General features: G+C 50.7%; 1 protein-coding gene across 2 annotated transcripts; it reads left to right on the top strand.

Moving 5' to 3' along the window:
- Nucleotides 1-5,385: 5,385 nt before the first annotated feature.
- IGSF23 (immunoglobulin superfamily member 23) lies at nucleotides 5,386-20,907 on the top strand. 2 transcript variants are annotated; one of them, XM_037005472.2, is made up of 6 exons: nucleotides 5,386-5,534; nucleotides 12,037-12,378; nucleotides 15,233-15,304; nucleotides 16,202-16,471; nucleotides 18,477-18,630; nucleotides 20,466-20,907. In XM_037005472.2, exons 1-6 carry the CDS (start codon nucleotides 5,471-5,473, stop codon nucleotides 20,497-20,499), a joined length of 936 nt encoding a protein of 311 aa, XP_036861367.2. In that variant the 5' UTR covers nucleotides 5,386-5,470; the 3' UTR covers nucleotides 20,500-20,907. The 2 variants fall into 2 exon arrangements, with proteins under 2 accessions (XP_036861367.2, XP_036861368.2); XM_037005473.2 differs by lacking the exon at nucleotides 15,233-15,304.
- The last annotated feature ends 312 nt before the right edge of the window (nucleotides 20,908-21,219 follow it).

Genomic DNA, 21,219 nt, shown 5'->3' with positions numbered 1-21,219 from the left:
TAGGAGAGGCCACTGGAATTGGGGGTGATGGGTGAGGGAGCAATCGGAACAGGGAACAGCCTGCCTTGGGGAAGGCAAAGTCAATTTGGGGGAGGCTTTGCACAGCATGGAAGAGCCAGTTAGGTCTATCCATTCAGCAGCTACTCACTGAGCACCTACTGTGTGCCAGGCACTGTGCTGGGTGCGGGGGCTATGGCAGTGAGCAAGACAAAGCCCCTGTCCTCAGGCAGGTGACACGGGTGGCAGGGAGGCAGCCAATGAGCACAGCAATGAGTAAACAGTGGGGTCTGGAAGCTGCGACCAGCGCTGTGCAGAGAAAGCAGGGAAGGGAGAGGTCTTGCGAATCTGGAACGGAAGGGCTATCTGCGGATGAGGCGCCTGAGCAGGGACCCCAAGTTGGTGAAAGAAGGAGCCGAGTGCAGCTCCAGGGGAGGAGCACCCAGGCAGAAGGAGCACTTTCTGAATCTCACTGTGTCCGACTGGCAGAACCCCAGCTTCAAGGCAGACGAGAAGGGCAGTTTTAGCTCCCTGGACCTCGGACCTCGGCAGGGCAGGCAAGGCACATCAGGACGACGACCGCTCAGAGGGGCGCGAATGAATCCACCACCTAAAACCCGCAGGACATTTTCTCTTCAGCTTCCTACATCCAGGGGGAAACCCACATCTGTTATTTCCCCCACATGGGTAGGACCTGCTCTGCAGCAGACAAAGGTCCAGATAACCTCTGGTTTCTTGGCATCCACTTTTCTACCAGCAACTGGGTGAAGATTTAAGATGTCACTAAAAAGCACCCTTTGTCCTGGCCAGAACCAATTCAGGAGAGGGATGTCGGAGTAAGAGAGAGGGAGACCAACAGGCTGGCTTTACTACCAGAACAATAAACAGTATCAGGGTGCACGGCTGAGCTGTGTGGCCCAGTGGACTTGCCGTCACCTCCTTATCCTTTCTGCGGCTCCCAAACTAGACAGCTAAATTTAGGCTAAAAATTTGGCTGCGTATGAGAGACTCAAAATAATAATAGCTTAAATGACATAGAAATGCATTTCTCTCTGCCGTAACCGAGTTGGTGCACAGCTGTGCTCTGTGAAGGTGATGGGCTCCTCCAGCCTGTTTTTGGCCACCCCTGTGGTGTTGCACTTTGTCCCCGTGGCTCAAGATGCCACCCCACCATGTCCCCACTCTAGCCTGAAGGAAGGGAAAGCAGGAAAAGCAGGCTCCCTTCCTTGGGCCTGACCCAGATACTTCTGCTCACATTCCATGGGTCAGAACCCGACCACATGGCCACACTTACCTCACGGGAGATGGGAAATGTAGTCTTTATTCCAAGCAACCATGTGCTCAGCTAAAACTTCTTTAACCATGAAAGAGAGGCTAAAAGATTGGGGTGGAGGCCCCACTGGTTTCTCTTCCATATAAACTTACCCCCAGTTGGCCCTTTATCACACATGGCAGGAGGGGACAGACCAAAGCGTACTCTTTGTAGGGACAGGAGATTCAAACAGACCGAGGGAAGAAGTCTGGGCCGCGCAAGCTCAGGTTCCTCTCCTGATCGATCTCCTAACAGGGAGGTAGAGGCAAAAGCTGGGAGCCTTCCTCCCGGTCCAGGTCTCTGACCGGGTGCCGCTGGCATTTTGGATGAGGGGAGTTTCTGTCTGTGGCTCAGTCCTGCATTACTGCGGCATGGTTAGCCCCGTAAGTGTCAGCACAGTTCCTTCCTCTGGCACTGTAACAACCACAGTGTGGGCAGATATTTCTGGAAGGGACTGGGCAGGCCACTGACGAATGGTGGGACCATCCTTCCATGGATGGATGAGAAGACTTCCCCCAGCCAAACGTAGCTCCTGGGGGGACAGGGAGGGAGTCTTTTTGGTCTTCAAGCTGCTTTTTACAGTCCAGCTTTGTCCAGAGCCACCCAGCACTGGCTATTTGTCCTGTTAAATGACGCTTTACAGCTCCAACACACACACACACACACACGGCAGGAGAAATGAAATGAAGCTGCAAGGACTCAAGGAAGCAGGAAAACAGTGCCTGACCTTGTGTTTCAGGAAATTCTTCGTTGGTGGATGGGAGGAAGGAAGTGATACTGGCTGGGGCAAGTGTGACTTATGTGGATGTGACCTTGGACTTCATCCATGTTTTAGTTATTTATTTATTTATTTATTTATTTATTTATTTATTTATTTATTTAACTTCATCCATGTTTTGCTGTTTTTGCATGGGAAGAGATAGAAGCCATAATATCTACCATTGTCAGGAAGCCCACATAACTTTAAAAGATTGTCATAAATATTGCTTAAGACCACACACTCCAGAGCCCAGCGCCTGGGTCTGCAGAGCCATCTACCAGCTGTGTTCATCTTGGGTAAGTCACTTACCCTCTCTGTGTCTCATTTTCCTCCTCTATAATAGCAGAATGGCAGCACCTGCTTCACAGGGCTGTGGAAGGGACAATGAGTCAATAACGTGTAAGGTTCTAGAGCAGCACCTCCTCAAGTTGAGTTTTCTGTAAATGTTATGACAAACATTACAACAACTGTCATGACTATGCTCTCTCCAAGTGGGACTGGAGTTCTTTTTTAAAAAACTAAACTCTAGATCTTATTCAAATGTCACCAGTTTTTCCGTTAATGCCCTTCTGTGCCAGGACCCAATCCTGGATAACACATTACACGTAGTTTTCATGTCTCTGGAGTCTTCTCGGGGACAGTCTGATCTTGTATTTTGCTTTTGTTTTTCATGGCTGGTCAGGTAGTTTGTCTTTTTTCTCCACTTGGGTTTGTCTGAGTTTTTCTTGCACTTCGATTGGGGTTCTGAGTTTGGAGGAAAAGCACCGTAGAGGTGAACTGCCTTTCTCATCCCATCAGGTCAGGGGCTGTATAACGTCTCTGTGACATCACTAACGATGTTCAACTTGCTCAGCTGGTTAAGTTATTGGACCCAAATGACAGAGAAGCGAGTTTTAGATGCGATGTCTGCCATAAGCATTCTATTTTCCTACTCAGACGGTCAATCCCTTCTCCAAGTTGTCTATGGAATCCATGATGCCTTGTTAGGACTGCGGGAATTAGCTATTTCTTGGAGTATAAACAAGGGCTTCTTTCAGCTCCATCCTACCTTGGTGGGACTGCAGAGGCAAGCTGTGCTCTGGGCCTCTTCTCTCTCCTGTTTAAAATAGTTGTTTAAAGTTTGCATTGTGGTTACAAAAAAAAAAACCCCATGATGTAAAATTCACCATCGGATTGGAGCTCGCGTTCTCTCAGCGACACACCAAAACATGCAGTACAGATGGCATAGACAGACGTTTTATTTTCATCAATGTGTCTTTGTTTTCATCTGCATTAATGTAATTAGTATATTAGTACATAACTTAATAGATGTTATAGTTTAAAAGCTGAGCTGAGCTTAGATGAGTCATTAAAAAAAATAGTAAATAAATAGAAGTGTAGGTGGGGTGTGCATATGGAAGGGATTATGATAGGGTATCAGAAAGACAGGTTTGCAAAACCCTGAGATGAGCTGGCGGCTCCTTGGCCTGCTTTGGGTCTCACGGGCCTCGCTCTCAAGCAATCACGGAGGAACAGGGTCCAAGTGCTCTGACTGGCCAGGCTTGGGTCACATGCCTACCCCTCACCCAATCACCGTGGTTGCAGGATGAAGTGTTCTGGTTGGCCAGGTCTGCTCCCCACTCCCCCGCACCACCAACCTGGAACCAGGAGGAGTTTGGTTTCTCAAAGGAAAGTCCAGGTGCGGTTCCTGGGTGGAATAGGGTGAATGTTTGACCAGCAGAAACCACAGAGCCCTCATCCACAGATGGTTATTCATCGTGCTGCAACTATCAGTGGGCCTGGCTGATCACCCCCGCGGAGGCCTTCAGAAAAAGCATAAGAGTCAGTACAGCTAATGCTAATAAAGACGTAACCAAGTCCACCTGATCATGACTATTTTTAGAGGCTCATGGGTGAAACTTTGCCCCAGGGTGGAACCGGGCGGGTCCTCTCAGACCGGGAAAAACATGAACGGCTGAGTCACATCCTAGTTCAACTTCCAACACTCCTGTGCCAACGGTCACTCACCTACTCATTCTTTTATTCATTAACTAAAAAAATTTGTTGAGCATCCATGATATGCCAGCAATTGTTCTAGACACTGGGGACACTGCCACGAACCAGACAAAAATCCCTGCCATCCTGTGTCTGATACTAGTGAGGGAGGCGGGTGTGGAGGAGGGGAGACAGATTATACGGAGAATGAGGAATAACTATTTCAGACAGTTGGGAATATTGTACAGCAAATGAAAACGCTGTGTCTTGCTAGCAAGAAGCTGGGGGCCTAAGGTGCTGCAGGGGATAGGGAAGGTTTTTCCGAGCAGATGATATTTGATCTGAGACTGGAATAACGAGATGCAGTCAGCATGAGATGATAGGCGTGAGGCTCTGAGAGGAGGGAGCGGCTGGTGCTAAGGTCCTGAGGTGGCTCCCTCCAACAAGTGACAAAAGCCACTGTGAAAAGCTGTGTGCTGTAGGGGAATGACTCGGCCTCTGTGCACCATTGGAGAACGTGGACAAGCATACCAACCCCTCAAGGCTGCTGTGAAGATTCAATTAGAGAGCACTTGTGAAAGGGCTGGTGTTGTGCTTGGCGTATGGTAGGTGTTCCATAAACACCGGTTATGAGTTTAAGCGATACATTTATTAATTTGAGGAGGAAAGAATGGACCTGGAAGATCAAAAGGATGAGAAAAAGAGCTTCTGTGGCTTATCCTTCCACAATCCAAAATTCAGGATAGTGTGAGCAAGGGTCTGAGAAAGGGCTTCTGAACATGCCTCCAGGGCATCCTAAATGCCAATAATAATAATTAGCATTATCTTAATAGCTACCACCATTTTTGAGCACCTACTATTTGCCAGGTTCTCTGCTGGGCACCTGATGTCCATGGGACCCTCTGACTCCAGGGCAGGCAGTATTCTTAACATCCCCATTTTGCAGAGGAGAAAAACCGAGGCTCAGAGCTGATAGTCTGGAGCAAACTTGGGAGACAAGCACGAGGCCCGGCCACCTCTTTTCTGATGACCTTTCAGCATTTGTGCCACTGATGTGGGGTAACAGGGGCGGACAATTGTGCTCAACCCCACTTCTTCATCATTCTCCGGTCTGGAGGGACTGGTGTGGGGACGCGGGGGTGTTAAGGGAGGCCCCTTCTCCAGGACGCCTGCAGCAAGCTGCTTCCCACCCACCGCGACCACTAATCCAGCGCAGGGGAGCGTGGAGGCCCGAGCGGTTTCCCAGCCAAGAGCTGGAGCCCGGGTCTGGGGCACTGGACTGGCGGGGTGGCGGGGTGGCGGGGAGGGGTAGCAGGAGGAGGGGCGGGGCCAGGGCGGGGGCGGGGTCAAGGCTGGGTCCTGCCGATCCAGGAGACCCGGCTCCTGACCGGCGACCTCCCCTGCGCGGCCCCTGGACCGAAGGCGGCATGAGGAATCCTTTGGACGCCGGCTCCGGCCACCGCTCTGCCTGGAAGCGGCTGCTTCTAACAGGTGTGTGGGACACTATGGCTTCACCCACGGTTTGGGGACGAGAAAACGACATCCCTGGGGAGAGTCAGAGACGCTACCACTCAGAGCACCGACTCTGATGAGTTTCAAGCTCCTGCAGCCCAGGCACCCTATGCATCAGAGCTCTTGAAACCCCCCAAGAGGAAGCGCTTGCCGATCCCTTTAACGCAGGAGGAAACTGAAGCTCAGGGGGCGGGGTGACCCGCCCAAGATCTCAAGGCTGTCAAAGCGGAATAAGAATTCAAGACCCCAAGCCAGCCCGTTTCCACCAGAGCCCATTGTCTCACCCAGCTATTCACATCTAATAATAATTTTTAAATAATAATAGCAAAAATAAATAACAATCATAATATAAAGAGGTCATTGTGACTGAGTACTACTATATACCACCAGCCTGTTCTAAGTGCTTTCAGGTGGTAACATTTAATCCTTAACCTTGTGAAGCTATATGATCCCCATTTCATAGAGGGGGAAACTGAGGCACAGAGCAGTTGCGTGCCCTCCCCAGGCCACACAGCTTGGAAGTGGCAGAGCAAAGATCTGAACCCAGACGGTGTGGCTACCAAGACCATACTTTCTAGAGACCACACTCATAGGTCTCTCAGGTAGTAAATGAATTGCCTCCTTTTCCAGGTCTTAAAAGGTCCAGCTCTTTATAATGTCAAAACTCCAAACTCCAGCCAGTTTAAAGCTTCACCTCATCCCCAGTTCAGGCGTGTGTCAGACCACAGCGAGGCCATGGTGGGACACAGTAGGCCTCATCCCTGTTGCTCTCTTTGCATCCTTTCTCCCCACCCAGGGCTGTGGTCTGTGCCCAACCCCCACCCCATCCCACTCCCAGGGCAATTGGCAGAGGGAAAGAAGGCGAGGAAGGGGCAGGAAAGTTTTTACTTGGCTGCTGTAGTGGTGAGGTAGGGACAAGGCCTTCCGTGTGACTGAGACATGGTTGCTAGATCTTCCTGGGTGGGGGCTACTTTGGGGACCCTCATCACTGGAGAGTGTGTCTTGCTGCCAGCTGCTAGGACCCCCTGGCCTTTTTCTGCCAAAGTCACCCATCAGCGAGCCTCTTCCATGACGGCCTTTGCCAGGATAGCCCAGCTAGCTGCCCTCGGAGGCATCTGCCACTGGTTCATGGGAAATGTACGGATACCTCTGTGGCCCCACTGAACACTGGAGGTGTAGGCCAATCCCCCCAGCCCTCTACTTCCTCCTCCCCCACGGGCCTCCTCCATTCCTTCCCCACCGGGAGACTGACAGGGCCAAGCTCCCAGGAAGTCCCCACACATCTCCAGCTCCCTAGATTTTCCCCTGGAACGGTCTCCACATGGCCTGGGGCGGAGGGGAGCACCAGCCCTCTCCCCAGGAGGACTCACACCTCACTCTCCACTCTCCCCCAGGAAGCCTCTTTGTGCCGCCTCCTCTCCAGGGGCCCTTGGCCACCTTTCCAGGGCCCGACAGGGGTAGAGAAGCTGGGGCTGGTGGATCTGGTGACAGGTGACCCATTAGCTAGATCTCAACTGGCCACGGAGGGTGGGGCGGGTGGTTCTAGGCATCTGTTGTTTTGTTCTCAGCCTCTGGGACCTCTGCCCTTGTGACAAGGAAGAAGTCAAGCTAACATATTAACATTATATCTATAAGCATTTATTATATTATATGTCATATGTAAATTATATATAAATCCTGTTTATATAATATACATTGTGTGTGTATACACATACATTATATATATGTATTTGTGTGTTTATATATGTGTGTGTGTATACCTCTTGTTATTCAGGTAGTGTCCCTGAAAAATTTAATAGAGACTTTTTCTCAAGAGGGAATTAAATAACCATACACCCCTAAGGTAAGAATTCTGGAATCATCGCTATAGTCCCAGCTCTAAAATTCCACCCTTCATCGGACATGCTTTAAAAAAATTATATATAATACCTTAAAAACTTATATAAAACACCTAAGTTAGACTGTCCTCAGCCCTGAAAATTCACAATATCACTGAGTCTCAGGCACTCCTGTAAAATGGTTACTATCCACCGCCCTCCTTGATGAGTGAAGAGACTGAGGCTCAGAGCCCAGAAATAACAAATGGCAGAGTCAGGGTTATGAACCAAGGTCTAGCCTACACATGAGACCAGCAATCTATGTCACCTGGAGTAGGGGTTGCTAAGATGGGAAGTCTTCTTCTTAAAGTGCCTTGGGGACATTCCCTGAATTACCAGGTCCCTGAAGGTGTTTCCAAGTCAGAACCGGACCCCAGCACATGCACTGCATGACCTGGGATCTTCCCCTTTGGTCACCTAGCCCACAAACATTCCCAAGTGCCTGCTCTGTGCCCAGCCTGTGCTGGGCGGTACTGGGGACACAGCAGTGACCAAGACAGCTCCAACCCTGTCCACGTGGGGCCCACAGTCCAGAGGAAAGACAGACCCATCCCCTAAACAGTGGTGGCCCAGAATGGGTGTGGAGGGAATGAGGAGGGGGAGGGGAGACTCAGAGCAGAGGTAGGTGGGCAGGTGGTGACCAGGGGAGGACCTTTCAAAGCTGTCAAAATCCAGTAAGACCAGTGGAAGATATGCCATCAGTTATGCAAATGGCATCCCTGTGCTGTTTCATAAAAACGGAAGAATGCAGTTTTTTTTCCACTAAGATAGAAAAGCAACACCCCTAGCAGGTACTTCGTAGAACACCATAATCCTGTAATTTTGTATCAAGAGCTTCCAGCACCCCCTCAAGTCGATTTAGGACCCAAATATTGTCCTACCCATTACCAAGCATACCTGAGGGTCAAGGAGGACTTCAGAGGAGGGGATGCCAGAGCTGACACATGCCTTCCAGCTAGATAAAGAGCTAGGGAGAATGGCATTCTAGGTAGAGAGACCAGCATGGGCAAAGGCCTGGACACCAGAATGAGTGCATGGAGTTCAGTCTGACTGATGCAGAGAAAGAGGGAAAAGCGGGGTGAGGAGCATGGAGATGTAGCACGGACACAGGCAAAGGAGTCTGCACTACGCCCTGAGAGTACTGGGGAGCCATGGAAGGTTTATGAGCAGGGGAGCAGAAAAGTCACTCCAGCTGCTGACTCCAAGATAGAATCAATGGAGACAAGAAGTGGGTGGTGAGCCTCTGAAAAGGCCCTTTGGTGGACAACTCTCATCTCTCCAATTATGGCCTTGGGTCAGAGACTCAAGCTTGCTGTGCCACAGTTTCCCTGCCTATAAAACAAACTAGCACTGTGAAAGACCTATGCTCTGAAAATGACAAGACACTCATGAGAGAAATTAAAGAAGACAACAAAAAATGGAAATCTATCCCATGCTCATGGGTAGGAAGAATTAATATTGTCAAAATGGCCATCCTGTCCAAAGCAATTTACAGATTCAGTGCTGTCCCTATCAAAATACCAACAGAATTTTTCAGTGAACTAGCACAAATAGTTCTAAATTCATGTGCAACCACAAAAGATCCCAAATAGCCAAAGCAATCCTGAAAAGGAAGATGAAAGCTGGGGGGATTACACTCCCCGACTTCAAGCTCTCCTACAAAGCCACAATAATCAAGACAATTTGGTACTGGCACAAGAACAGACCCATAGACCAATGGAACAGAATAGAGAGCCCAGATATAAACCCACTCATCTATGGTCAACTAATACATGATAAAGGAGCCATGAATATACAATGAGGAAATGACAGCCTCTTCAACAACTGGTGTTAGCGAAACTAGACAGCTACATGTAAGAGAATGAAACTGGATTATTGTCTAACTTCATGATTCCTTGTGTGGGGCTCCCCTGTGAGCTCTGAAGTGTGCAGTGTCTTTGGCCTCTTCCCACCAGATGCCAGTAGCACCCCCGTACCCACCCAGGTTGTGGCAACCAAAAAGATTTCTAGACGTTGCCAATGTCTCCTGGGTTGCTGAAAGCATTGGCGATGTTATCCCCATTTTATAGATAAGGAAACTGAGGCTCGGAGAGATTAAGTAATTGTCCCCAAGTCCCCTGAGCTAGTAAGTTTTGGGACTTGCACACTGGCAGTCTGGTCCTGGAGTCTGCATTCTGGTATGCATGCATTTGTGTGTGGCCGCCTGCACGTGTGTGTGAAAGACAGTTAAGAAGCTTCGTTTATACTCTCTTATTTCCTTTAGTCAAATTTTACTTAATTTTTGAATGGATTATACATTGCCATGGTTCAAATCTCAAAGATATATAAAACGCCTTGAGTGAAATCTATCCCACCCTCCCACCAAGTTCCCCATGTCCCTTCCCTTCCCTGATACAGATAACCACAGGTCCTGCGTGTCCTTCCGGAGTTTCTTTATAAGCTGCTTACAAGCAAATGCACATATATTACACTTTCCTCCAGTTTCTACACCAGAAGCAGAATACCATATAAATTGGTCAGCTTGCAACTGCATCTTTTTTTTTTTTGGTATCATTAATCTACAATTACATGAAGAACATTATGTTTACTAGGCTCCCCTCTTCACCAAGTCCCCCCTACAAACCCCATACAGTCACTGTCCATCAGCGTAGTAAGATGCTATAGAATCACTACTTGTCTTCTCTGTGTTGCACAGCCCTCCCCGTGCCCCCACACACATTATACATGCTAATCGTAAGGCCCCCTTTCTCCCCCACCCCCACCCTTATTCCTCCCTTCCCTCCCATCCTCCCCAGTCCCTTTCCCTTTGGTAACTGTTAGTCCATTCTTGGGTTCTGTGATTCTGCTTGCAACTGTATCTTAACACCATACTTGGTGATCAGTCCCTTTCAGTTCCTGGGATTCCTGAGTTCTTCCTCATCCTTTTGTTTAGCTGTGCTGTTCCATTGTGCAAATGGACCATAATGTGTTTAAGCAGCTCCTTCCAGATGGGCAGTTGGGTATTTCCAATGTTTTGCCTTTACAAACAAGGTGTGGCAAATAACCTTATACATTGGTCATTTTGTACTGAGAAAGTAAATCTGTAGAACACGTTCCCCAACGTTTAATTATAGAGTCAAGGGATATAGGAATTTTTAATCTTCAGAAGCTTTGCCAGATTGCCCTCAGCCATGTGTAAGTTTCCTGCCACCCTCAGCCTCATCAACATGAGTCATCAAACCTTTGGATCTTTGCCAGTCTGATAGGTGAAAAATGTTATCTCAGTTTGTTTTAATTTGCATTTTTCTTACTATGAGTAGAGCTGAATACTTTTCCTATGTCAAGAGATATTTGAATTTTCTTCTCTATGAACTGCCTACTTATGTACTTGGTATATATTTCTGTTAAGATGCTGATATTTTTCTTATTCCTATCTAAGAGCTCTTTATGTATTAGTGAAATTAGCTCTTTGTCTGTGATATCAGCTGCAAATAACTTTTCCTGGTATGCCATTGTTCTTTTGACTTGGTGGGTGGTGGTTTCTCTTTAAAAAAAAAAAAAGACCTTGTAGAAGTTTCTTTTTAATTTTTTTGTCAAACTTTTCAGTCTTTTATGGCTAAAACTTGTGTTCTTACTAAACAGTCACCAATCCAGTGAGAGGCAGAAGAGCATGGTGGTTAAGTGTATAGGGTCTGGAGCCAGGCAGCAGGGTTTAGCTTCACGCTCTAAGCAATATGGAGAACTTAATTAAAGGAAGTGAGAGGAAGAGGATCCCGGGGAATAATGGTTGAGAATTTTGACTACCTGGGTGTGAACCACACTTTGGCTGTTTACCACCTAGGACATCCTGGACAAATGACTTAAGTTCTCTGATCCTCTGTGTCCTCATCGCTAATAGGGGTATAAAAATTGTATCAGTCAGGGTTAAGGCAAGAAGCAGATGGTCTCCTCAAAAGGAGTAACGTGAAGGGTTTAGTGAAAAGACTACTTGCAAAGGTGTTCGCAGGGTGTAGGTAAACCAGCATGGGACTGTGCAGCACCGAGAGGCCAGCAACAGCAGGAAGCTGTTACCACCTCTGGGCGTGAGGTTATAAGGAGAGCAAACTGGTATAAAACCAAAAGAAAGTGGCATCTGCAGAGGGCCATCCAACAGTTGCTTTCCTAGAGGGGCACGGCCACCCCACGCGGTGGGGGAGGGGAGGGAGCTGTGGGACCAGCTACCTCCAGGTCACTCCTATTGGCAGAAGCCAGCCAGAAGCAAAAGGTGAGGGGACCGCGGTGATGCAGCTTAGAGAAGTCAGCCTTTTGGGAAGCAGAGCAGAGAAGACTGCAGAGCAGATCTGCAGACATCCCGTGTCAGTTGTGCTTTGTGGGGTCCGTGTCAGGAATAAATGAGATAATACATGTTCAACGCTTAGAACAGGGTCTGGTTTGTAGGAGGTGCTCAGTGAACGTTTCCTTTTATTTGTACGTCGTTTTTACCATTATCGCCCTTGTCTTCATCAGCTCTCAGTGTGCTGCCCTCATGCTCGCCAGCTCAGGAATGGTTGCTGGCCGGGGCAGCATCTCCGCTTGGTCCCATTCACTCCCTCTGCTCTCTCCTCTCCCTTCTCACCTCCTCCAAGGCACCCTGCTCGCATCCTGTACCTCCTCTGCCTCCCCAGAGCTGCCCTCCTCTGCATCTCTGGACCCCAAGACTGAAGAAGCCCGTGCCCACCTGCCTGTCCCTGGAAACCTCGATGGCGTTCTCTCCACTTCTTGGTTCCCAGGGCACAAGGCCCAGCCAGAAACCATGATCTTCTCCCCTGAGGGCCTCCCAGGGCCTGGCCACACTGGCCAGGAGATGCTGGGCACCCAAGGCAGCCTGGACATCACAAGCATGATAGCTCAAGACTCGGGCAGCCACACCGCAGTGCCGGGAACCAGCAGGAAAGGCGGGAATGCGACGGAGCGGATACATGTCAAGGGTGAGCGGGGCCCCACGGTGGGAGGGACTGAGTTCTCAGTCAGCAGGCCCGCCGACACTGGCAGAACCTATCAGGACACGGACACATCCTGTGCCAGTAATCAATTGCTCCCTAACAAACCACCCCCAAATTTAAAAAGCAACCATTTCTTTAGCTCACGATTCTGCCGACACTTCTTCCAGTCTCAGCTGATGTCGACTGGGCCCACTCATGTGTCTGGTCAGCTGGGGAGCGCCTGGGCCCTGGACCAGGACGGCCTCTTCATGTCTGGCAGGGGCCTGGCTGACAGCTGAGGCCATGGGGTCACTGGGCCCTGTAGCCTCCCACACTCCAGCAGGCTAGCCTGCTTGAGGCTGGGCTCTGAACTGGAATGCCATCGCTTCGGAGCCTTTGGCACGGGTGGGGGAGAAGCACAATTCAGCCCAAAGCAGAGATCATATTAGTTAGGATTCAGATTCTGACACTCTAATAATTAAAGACCCAAAATAACAGCGTCTTCAACAAGATGGAAGTGTATCTCTCTCGCACTAACAGTCTGGCGCAAGCAGTTTGGGGTGATACGGCGGCTTCATGGTGTCAGGACCTAAGCTCCCGCTAGTTGTTCTGTCCCCACTAGGTTTGTCCTGCCTGTGGGATCCAGGCTGACCCCCCATCACCGCTGCCTTCCAACCAATGTGACAGGAGAGGGACGCGGACTGAAGATGCCTTCCTGTTAAGGCCCCAAAGAAGTTGCCCTGTCCCACTGGCTGGGAGCGAGTGACATGGTCATCCTCAGCTTCCATAGAAGCTGAAAATGTAGTCTTTATCCTGGGCAACCGTATACCTAGCTAAAATGTGCGGTTCTGTGACACAGGAAGAAGCAGAGAAGAGATAGATGGAGATATCCGGCAGTTTCTGCTCCAGGTTGCTATTCGAGGCTGCCCTGGGGGGTCTCACCCACTCCCCTATGCCCAGTTTGGCCAAGTATTCATCCACACTTAGCTAGTGCTTTTCCAGCCATAATGCAATTGGCTTCTAGACCGGTCAGGCGAGCCACCCGCCGGTCAGCCCACTCCCTAACCTGTCTCTGTGTCCTGCGGGCTCCCAAGTCCACACTGGGTGAAGGAGGGCGTGTGAAGGAAAGGTGCTTGCCCCCTAGGAGCAGTGATGGGGTAGAAGGGCTGGGGCTCTGGGGGGCGGCTTGAGGTGGGCATGACCACATGGCTATTCATTAATTCCACCCTTCCAAACCTTCAGCACCCACCCTGTTCCCGGCCCTCTGCTGGGCAGTGCTGGGGACACAACAGTGACAGGCAGCCTGGGCCGGCCCTCCCCCCATGGGTTCACTGCCCAGTGGGGGACACAGACCTGTCCCCAGACAGGGGTGACTCAGAGTGGGCAGGGCTGGGAGAGGGGAGTCCAGGAGCCTGTGGGAACCCAGAGGGCACTTGGTCCACTGTGGAGCGTCTGGAGGACTTTCTGGAGGAGGGGGAATTCAGGACGACCCAGAGCTGGCTCCCCCCACCGTGGAATTCCCAATCTGTCAGAAGAGAGAGACACACACAAAATAATCCCAAGGGTAGGGTCTGAGGAAGTTTCTCTGCAGAAGTTACACTTAAAACGTTCTCTGAAAAGAAGAGAAGTAGGCCAAGAAAGATAACGTGGGAGGTTGTTCCAGGCTGTGAGACCAGAACCAGGCATGTACCGGCGCTGATTGTTACAGAGGCATCAAATGCTTTCTTAGTGCCTTCTCTGCCCTGGGTGATGCAGGGTCATAGGCAGGGAGATGTGGGAACCAGGGAAGATATTTGACCCTTGAGGGGGCCCAGAGGAAGGGATATCTGAGCTGGGACCTGTAGGCCGAGCAGGAGCTTGCCAGGCAAGGCGTGGGGCTGTGCTCCCACAGACAGCCAGAGTGGACCCTGAGAAGCGAGAATGAAGGGCTCCTATTTACTGAGCATTAGTTACATACCAGTTGTGAAAATGGGGATTTCACAGCAACCTGAGAAAGCAGATGCTCTGAGCACCAACCCCATTACACAGGTGGGGAAACTGAGGCTCAGAGAGGTGGCATCGATAGCCTGTGGGTTTGTACAAACAAAAGGCCAAGCTGAAATCCTACACGCCTCTGAGCCTGGCGCTTCTCTCCCTTCCACATGGCGTCTAGCCCCGTAACACCCTGTGGTACCGTGAAAGGCAGGGAGAGGCGGTTCAAAACCCTGCTTCTGCACTGAGGGATGTTTCCCTCCACCGGAAAATGTAAGGGCTGCTGAGACTTGGCATTTCTGTGACTTGAAGTCCAATTCTTCTTCTAAAGGCCTACCCCCACACCTTTGCCTGTACCCCCCTTTCCAGCCCGGAGCTTGTGCCGTCCCGAAAACCAGAACGACCTGCACTCAAATCCCTGTTCCACCGCTTACCAGCCATGGGTCCTTGAAAAGTGACTTCCTGTCGGTGTGCTTCAGTGTCCTCATCTGGAAAATGGGCTCACAGTAGAGCCTACCTCCTAGGGCTGTTGTGAGGAGCAATTGACTTACTCCATGTCAAAAGCTTAGAACAGTGCCTGGCACAGAGCAGGCGAGTGTTAGCCATGAGTATCTCAAAGGACTTGGTCTCATGGAGCCTTTGTTTTCCCATCAAAATAGGGATAGCAATAATAAGATCTCCCTCATGGGGTTGTTGTGAGGATTAAATGAATAATCCTGTGGTGGTTGAGCTTTTTCAATGGTGACCCACAGTAAGAAATTCAATTCACAGCACAGCCCACTTCCTACCTACGTACACACACTACAGACAACTGAAAGGTAAGTGCCATAAGTACCGAGTGTTGCTGTGAGGAATGCATTCTGATATTTCCCACTGTCTTTCATTTCAGGTTTTAAATGCCAGTTGCAAACTACAAAATGGTTTCGCCCAAGCACGGGTCTTGCTCACAGCGGAAGAAGCTGTGAGTTAATTTGTGTTTAGAATGGTGCTTGGCTCAGAGCAAGAGTCCAGCCTAGGTGGCTGCTCCCATGATACTTGTTTCTACCCCCAGTGTGGGCTCTTTCTCCTCCTGCGAGGCTTAGCTCAGCACTGCCTCCTCCAAGGAGCCCTCTGTGAGCTCTCATTGGGCCAAAGGGCTTTTCCCTTATATTGAACTGACACTGGAAATCACCTTGGTGGGAGGTTCCTGTGTTCTCACCACACCACACTTCCCAGGTTCCAATCCCAGCTGTGCTTCTCTCTGACCTGGAAGCCTGGCCCCAAAGAGTTCTTGGACATCCGAGTTTTCACCTGAGAAGCTAAATAAAACAAACAAAGCAAAACAGAGAGCTCTGGTGAGAATTAGGTGTGTCCCGTTTCTGCAGTCAGTGGCTCAGGCCCCCTTAACTTCTCTCTTTCTCTCCCACCCACATCCAGTCCATCAGCAAATCTTGTGGGTTCTGCCTTCAGATAATCCAGAATCCAGCCTCTCCTCCAGCTCCTCGGTCTCACCCTGATCCAGCTAAGGATGGGGGAGCTGGGGTATTTATATACCAGCCCGCATCAGTCCTTGTGGAGGGCTACCCCCAGCTGTGCCCATGACCCAGCACTCTGGCCTGCTGCGTCTGTGGGCAGAGCGGGCTCTGCCAGCCAAAGAAAGCTCTCGGGCAGCTGACGTGGTCATGAGAGGTGGACGTGGTGAGGGACTGGGGTGGGGGCACTGGCAGCCTGGCTGCTCCCACCAGCACTGGCACAGACCAGGCACTCCACACACGTTTGTTGGTAAACGAATGAATGAAAGCCTCAGGGGCAGACAGAAGAAGTGCCCAGCCTCTTTGGGTGATCTCTGCCCACATGGCCTTGCTCCCTGTCCACACAGCCACTCTCAACCCAGTGATTATGCTGACATTCCCGGAGACTCTCCAGGGAGTCATCCAGAGTGAACTCAACTACTCGGTGATCATGGAGTGTCTGATTTGGATCATCCCCGATCCTGTGATGCACTGGACCCTCAACGGGAAGCCCTACAGGACAGGGGAGAGGCTGATCATCCGGAGGCTGTCCTGGGAGCAGCTGGGCACCTACGTGTGCACAGCCAAGGGCAGCCAGGAACAGTATTCCTCCATGCCTGTGACCGTCTCCCTGCCCCGTGAGTCTCCCACCCCCGACCTTGCCCCGGACCCTTGCTCCCTTGCTGGCCAACACCCAGTTTTCCTGGTTCCATTGAGTTCCCTTCTATAAGCAGGCCCCTCCGAGGCCCTTCATAGCCAAGGCGTCGCCCCTTCTTCCATCCATCTGCCTTCCATGCACTGCCAGGCACTTAGTAGCCCAGGTTACAGAGGAGAGAGTGTGGCTCAAAGACATGAACTCTAACAAAGGTCAGCTCAGGATCTGGAGCCAGCTGCCAGGGTGCTGACTCCAGCCTTTTGCTGGCTGTGCGATCTGGGGAAGCCCCTTGGCCTCTCTGAGTCTCAGCACACACCTGGGGGGAAAAATGCAGGTTCTAATGAGTGGTTCTGAGCACAAACTTTGGAATTTGAGTCCAGGCTCCACCACTTCCTGGCTGTGTGACTTTGGACCACTGCTTTGACTTCTCTGTGCCTCAGTTTCCTCATCTGTGCAACTGGGAAAGGGAAAAATAATAGTGCCCACTGCAAAGTGTACTTGTGAGCATTCAGTGAAATGAGCAGGTGAACAGCTTAAAATAATAATGCCTAGCCTCACTGAATGCTAGTGAGTACTCAATCAACATGAGCTAGAGTCATTGCTATGATTAGCATTATCCACAGTAGTAGTAATTTGTGATGATTACCATAGGCAGTAGCATGTTTGGAGGCCCACGCAGCAATAACAGTAACAGCCATTTGTTGGAATCAGAAAAGTGGTTTGGGAGCTGTTCAAACCCAGGTTCAGTTCCTGTCCCTGTTCCCTCCCGGCCAGGTGACTCATGACAAGTGAATTCCGTTCTCCAAGCCTCTGTGTCCTCTCATGTGTAGAGGTGATCACGCATCCCTCTGCAGGATTGTTATAAGGAACAGAAATCATACACGAATGGAGCCAGCAGGACATCTGTTAGACAGCAGTTGCTTGAAATAGTAGCTATTATCATGAATATTATTTTTCATGTTTTTATTCATGGAGGATAAATGGCTTGGAGGGAGCTCGGAGGATGCAGAGGCGCCGGCCAGTAGAGAAGGGGGTGGGGAGGTATTTGGACAGAATGGAAAGGCAGGCCTGATGGACAGCCTGGCTTGGCTGGGTCCCAGAGAGCCACCTTCTCTTCCTGGCCTGGGGAACAGGAGCTTCAGGACAGGCTTTGTGGTGCTTCAGTGGGAGAAAACATTTATATCTGGTAGCACTGGTGACCCTGGTGTGGTCATTAGAATGATAATATGTCCAAGATACCCTTTATTCATTCATCAACTATTTAGGAAGTGTTTATTGAGCACCTACCACATGACTGGCCCACACTGGGTGGTGCTACGGACACTCTGGTGATGGAGACAGCCCTGGCTTTGACCTCAAGGGATTCCCAATCCAGTGAGGGACAGAGATGTCCACAATGGTAATGACCAGAGTGGACAGGTCTAGGGAAAGGGACCCCAGAGGACTGTGGGAACTAAAGGGGGTCAGGGAGGGCTTCCTGGAGGAAGAGGCATCAGAGCTGGTATTAGCATATACAGTAATTATCCAGGCTAAGAAGGAAAGAGTGGTGTAAATGGCATTCCAGGGTACAGACAAAGGCTGGAAGTAGGAGAGAGAGAGAGAGGTGAGCTTAGAAAATTGAGTGGAGCCCAGTGGGGCTGGATTATAAAGGTGGGGGGTGGAGAGAAATGAGGCTGTTCAGGTGGCAAGGCCTTGAAGGTCAAGATGAGGGAAGCTTCCTCCTCAGGTCCATCAGGTCCATGGGAGCCACAGCAACGTTCCAAATGGGGGAGGATCAAGGCAAAGTTTGAGCTTCAGAAAGACACCTCTGGATCTCGTGTGCTGGGGAGCTGGGTGCGGGAGAGACTGGGCAGGAGAGCAGGCAGGGGTCTGGTGGGGAGACCGGGATGAGGAGAGGAAGGACTCAAGGAATATTCTGGAGGTGGAATGGCAGGAAGAGGGGGTGTGGAGGGAGGGTGGCTACAGTCTCTCCCCTTCTTGGTCCCCAGGAGACAACGTGGGTCCCACAGTACCTGAGCCCATCGAGCCGGACCCCAGTCTCACCCTGTCAGAGGGAGCTGCCCAGGGCCTCCTCCTGGCTGGAAACATAGGGGCCGTAATGCTGATCGGAGGCGTGGGCTTCACCATCGTCCAGAGCCAAAGGTACCTCCTGTCCCTCGCCCCCTCCCACCAGCTGACACCCACGCAGCCTCCCGGACACAGAGCTCCCTCAGCAGCAAGACAGCAGCCAAACCAGCAGCCTCACCCCAAGGAGCTTTGGGCTCCTTCAGAGAAGGTGGCATTGACCCCTGGTGTACCCCTCCCACTCCTCAGTGCCCAGAGTGGCCCCAGGGGCACAAAGAGACAAAAAGGAGAGGGTTCTGGAGCTGACCTGCCTGGTTTCAATCCCAGCTCTACTACTCACCCTCAGTGAGGTCATGGGCCAGTCACTTTCATTCTCTGTGCCTCAGTTTATCCACCTGCAAAACTGGGGTGATAATAGCACCTCACAGTGCCATTGAGAGGATTAAACAAACTCATATTTCTCAAGTGTTTATGGTTGTGCAAGGGATATGGTAAGTGCCATATTAATTCCTTCTGCACACATCCACTGATGCCCACTCTGTGCCAGGCCCTGGGAATAAACAGCAGAAAGCCCCTGCCCTCAAAGCTTGCCTCCCAGTCAGGTTTACCAGCAGTACTCGTGATGAGCAAGGGAAATAGAGATAGCATGTTGGATAATGCTGAATGCTGTGGGGAGGAGTAAGGCCAGGAAGTGGGGCTGGGCTGGGAAGAGGGGATGGAGCAGACCTTAACTAAGCAATGGCCTCCCTGAGAAAGTGACATTTGAGCAAAGGTAAGGAGGGGGGACACCAGGGAATATGTGAGGGAAGGGCATACCCCTGGCAGAGGGAACAGCCAGTGCAAAGGCCCTGAGGTGGGACTTGCCTAGCATGTTCAGTAGCAAGGAGGCCAGTGTGGCTGCAGGGACGTGAGGAATGGGAAGAGCAGTTGAACATGAGATCAGAGAGGAAATGGGAGGGTGGAGCAGATAATATAAGGTCTCAGGGGCCATCTAAGGAGGCAGCTTTTGTTCTGAGTGAGATGGGAGCTACGGAGAGGGGTGGGATCTTACACCTGGCTTACACCCTAATCCCAAAATTGTTAGCTATTATTATAATACCATCATACCTTACCATTGACTGAGCACCTAGTATGTGCTTGCTAAACATTATTCAATCTAACCTCCACAAGAGCTCGGCAGAGGTATGGGGCTGGGGGGATGAAGACGTCATTTTTGTCGAAGAGGAAACTAAGGCTCAGAGAGAAATGACTGGCCTCAGACCCCACAGGTAGAGAGGAAGGATTTGAATCCAGAACCCTGCCTCACTCCTAGTTCTAGCCCCCAAACTATCCTGCTATTATTAACAACACCAGCCATCATAGCTTATGTATTGGGGAAGAGAAATCTGTAAGTTGAAATTGTTTGAAAAGGACTTTCAGGGGAGGGCCAGGGGCCAGGTGTCCAGTCTGTGAATCCCAGGGAACCTTCTGGGGGCTGGGCAGGGCCAGGCCGCTGCCTGGATCACCTGTATCACCCTCATCACTGTGGCGGCTCCAGTTTCTCAGGCCCTCAGTGAGTGCCAGGAGCCTTCGGCTTACAACAACTCTCAGGGGCGGGGTGCCATGCTGGTCTTCATTTTCCAAACGAGTAGAACCAAAGCTCAGAGAAATGCATCAACTTGCCCAAAGACACACATCCAACAAGTGTCTGGACCTGAAACAAATCCAGATTCAATTCCAAAGCCACACGCTCAGAGGTGAAGGGTGAAAAGTTAGGCTGGCGTGAGAATCCCCCACCAGACGGGATGAGATCCCTGCCTCCATGAGTGGGTGGGGGGTCACTTCCTGTCCTCCCCACTGTCTTGGCCAAGACCTACCATGACAGACCATGTTATGATGATTATTACTGTTTCTTTACTTCTCTTTGACTGTAGGACTGACAGGCAGAGAATGTGGAGATGCTGCTGAAGTGCAGGCACCTTCCTGTCAGCCTAAGAGGTGATACTGGGAAGGATGCGAAGAGAATCCTGGGGCCAGGGACAAGGCCAAGTTCTGGAGGCTATGAGACCCCCTCCTGGTTTTCTGATCATTTGTCCATGGGACGTTGCCATCCTGTTGAGGGGCCTCAGGACTGCTTCTCTTTCCCCTCACCAGCTGCCAACACTCCATCCGGCCAGCTCACCAAACCCTGGCAGCCACGTAAACAAGCAGTCTATAGTTCACAAAACTCTTGGGCTGTCAGCCAAAGAAACTCACTGAAGAGGCTCAATAAAAAAACAAAAGGAAGAATTTAATATAATGACCAAGATTTCCAGGAGTCCAAAGGTGTATCAGTTAGTACTGGCTATGTAATAAACTACCCCCCAAAAAACGTAATGGTGTGAAACAACAGCCATTTAGCCTACAATTCTGCAGGTCATCAGTGGGGGCTGGGCTCCAGTGGACAGTCCTAATCTCTGCTGGGCAACCTCATGCACCTGCGGTCAGTTGGCAGGTTACCTAGGGCAGCCTGGACTAGAATAGCTGCAGCTGGTGCAACCGGCCTCTCCTCCATATCATCTCATTCTCCGGCAGGCAGACCTGAGCTTGTTCACAAGATAGAGGCAGGATTCCACGAGAGCAGAAGGGGCATTTAGCGCCGAGGTTGAGAAGTGGCACATCATCCCTTCTGCCACCTTCTGTTGGCCA

Source organism: Manis javanica, chromosome 17 (assembly GCF_040802235.1).
Source record: "Manis javanica isolate MJ-LG chromosome 17, MJ_LKY, whole genome shotgun sequence".
NCBI lineage: Eukaryota > Metazoa > Chordata > Mammalia > Pholidota > Manidae > Manis > Manis javanica.
The sequence above is the reverse complement of the archived record's forward strand: the minus strand, read 5'-3'. Positions and strand labels throughout refer to the sequence as shown.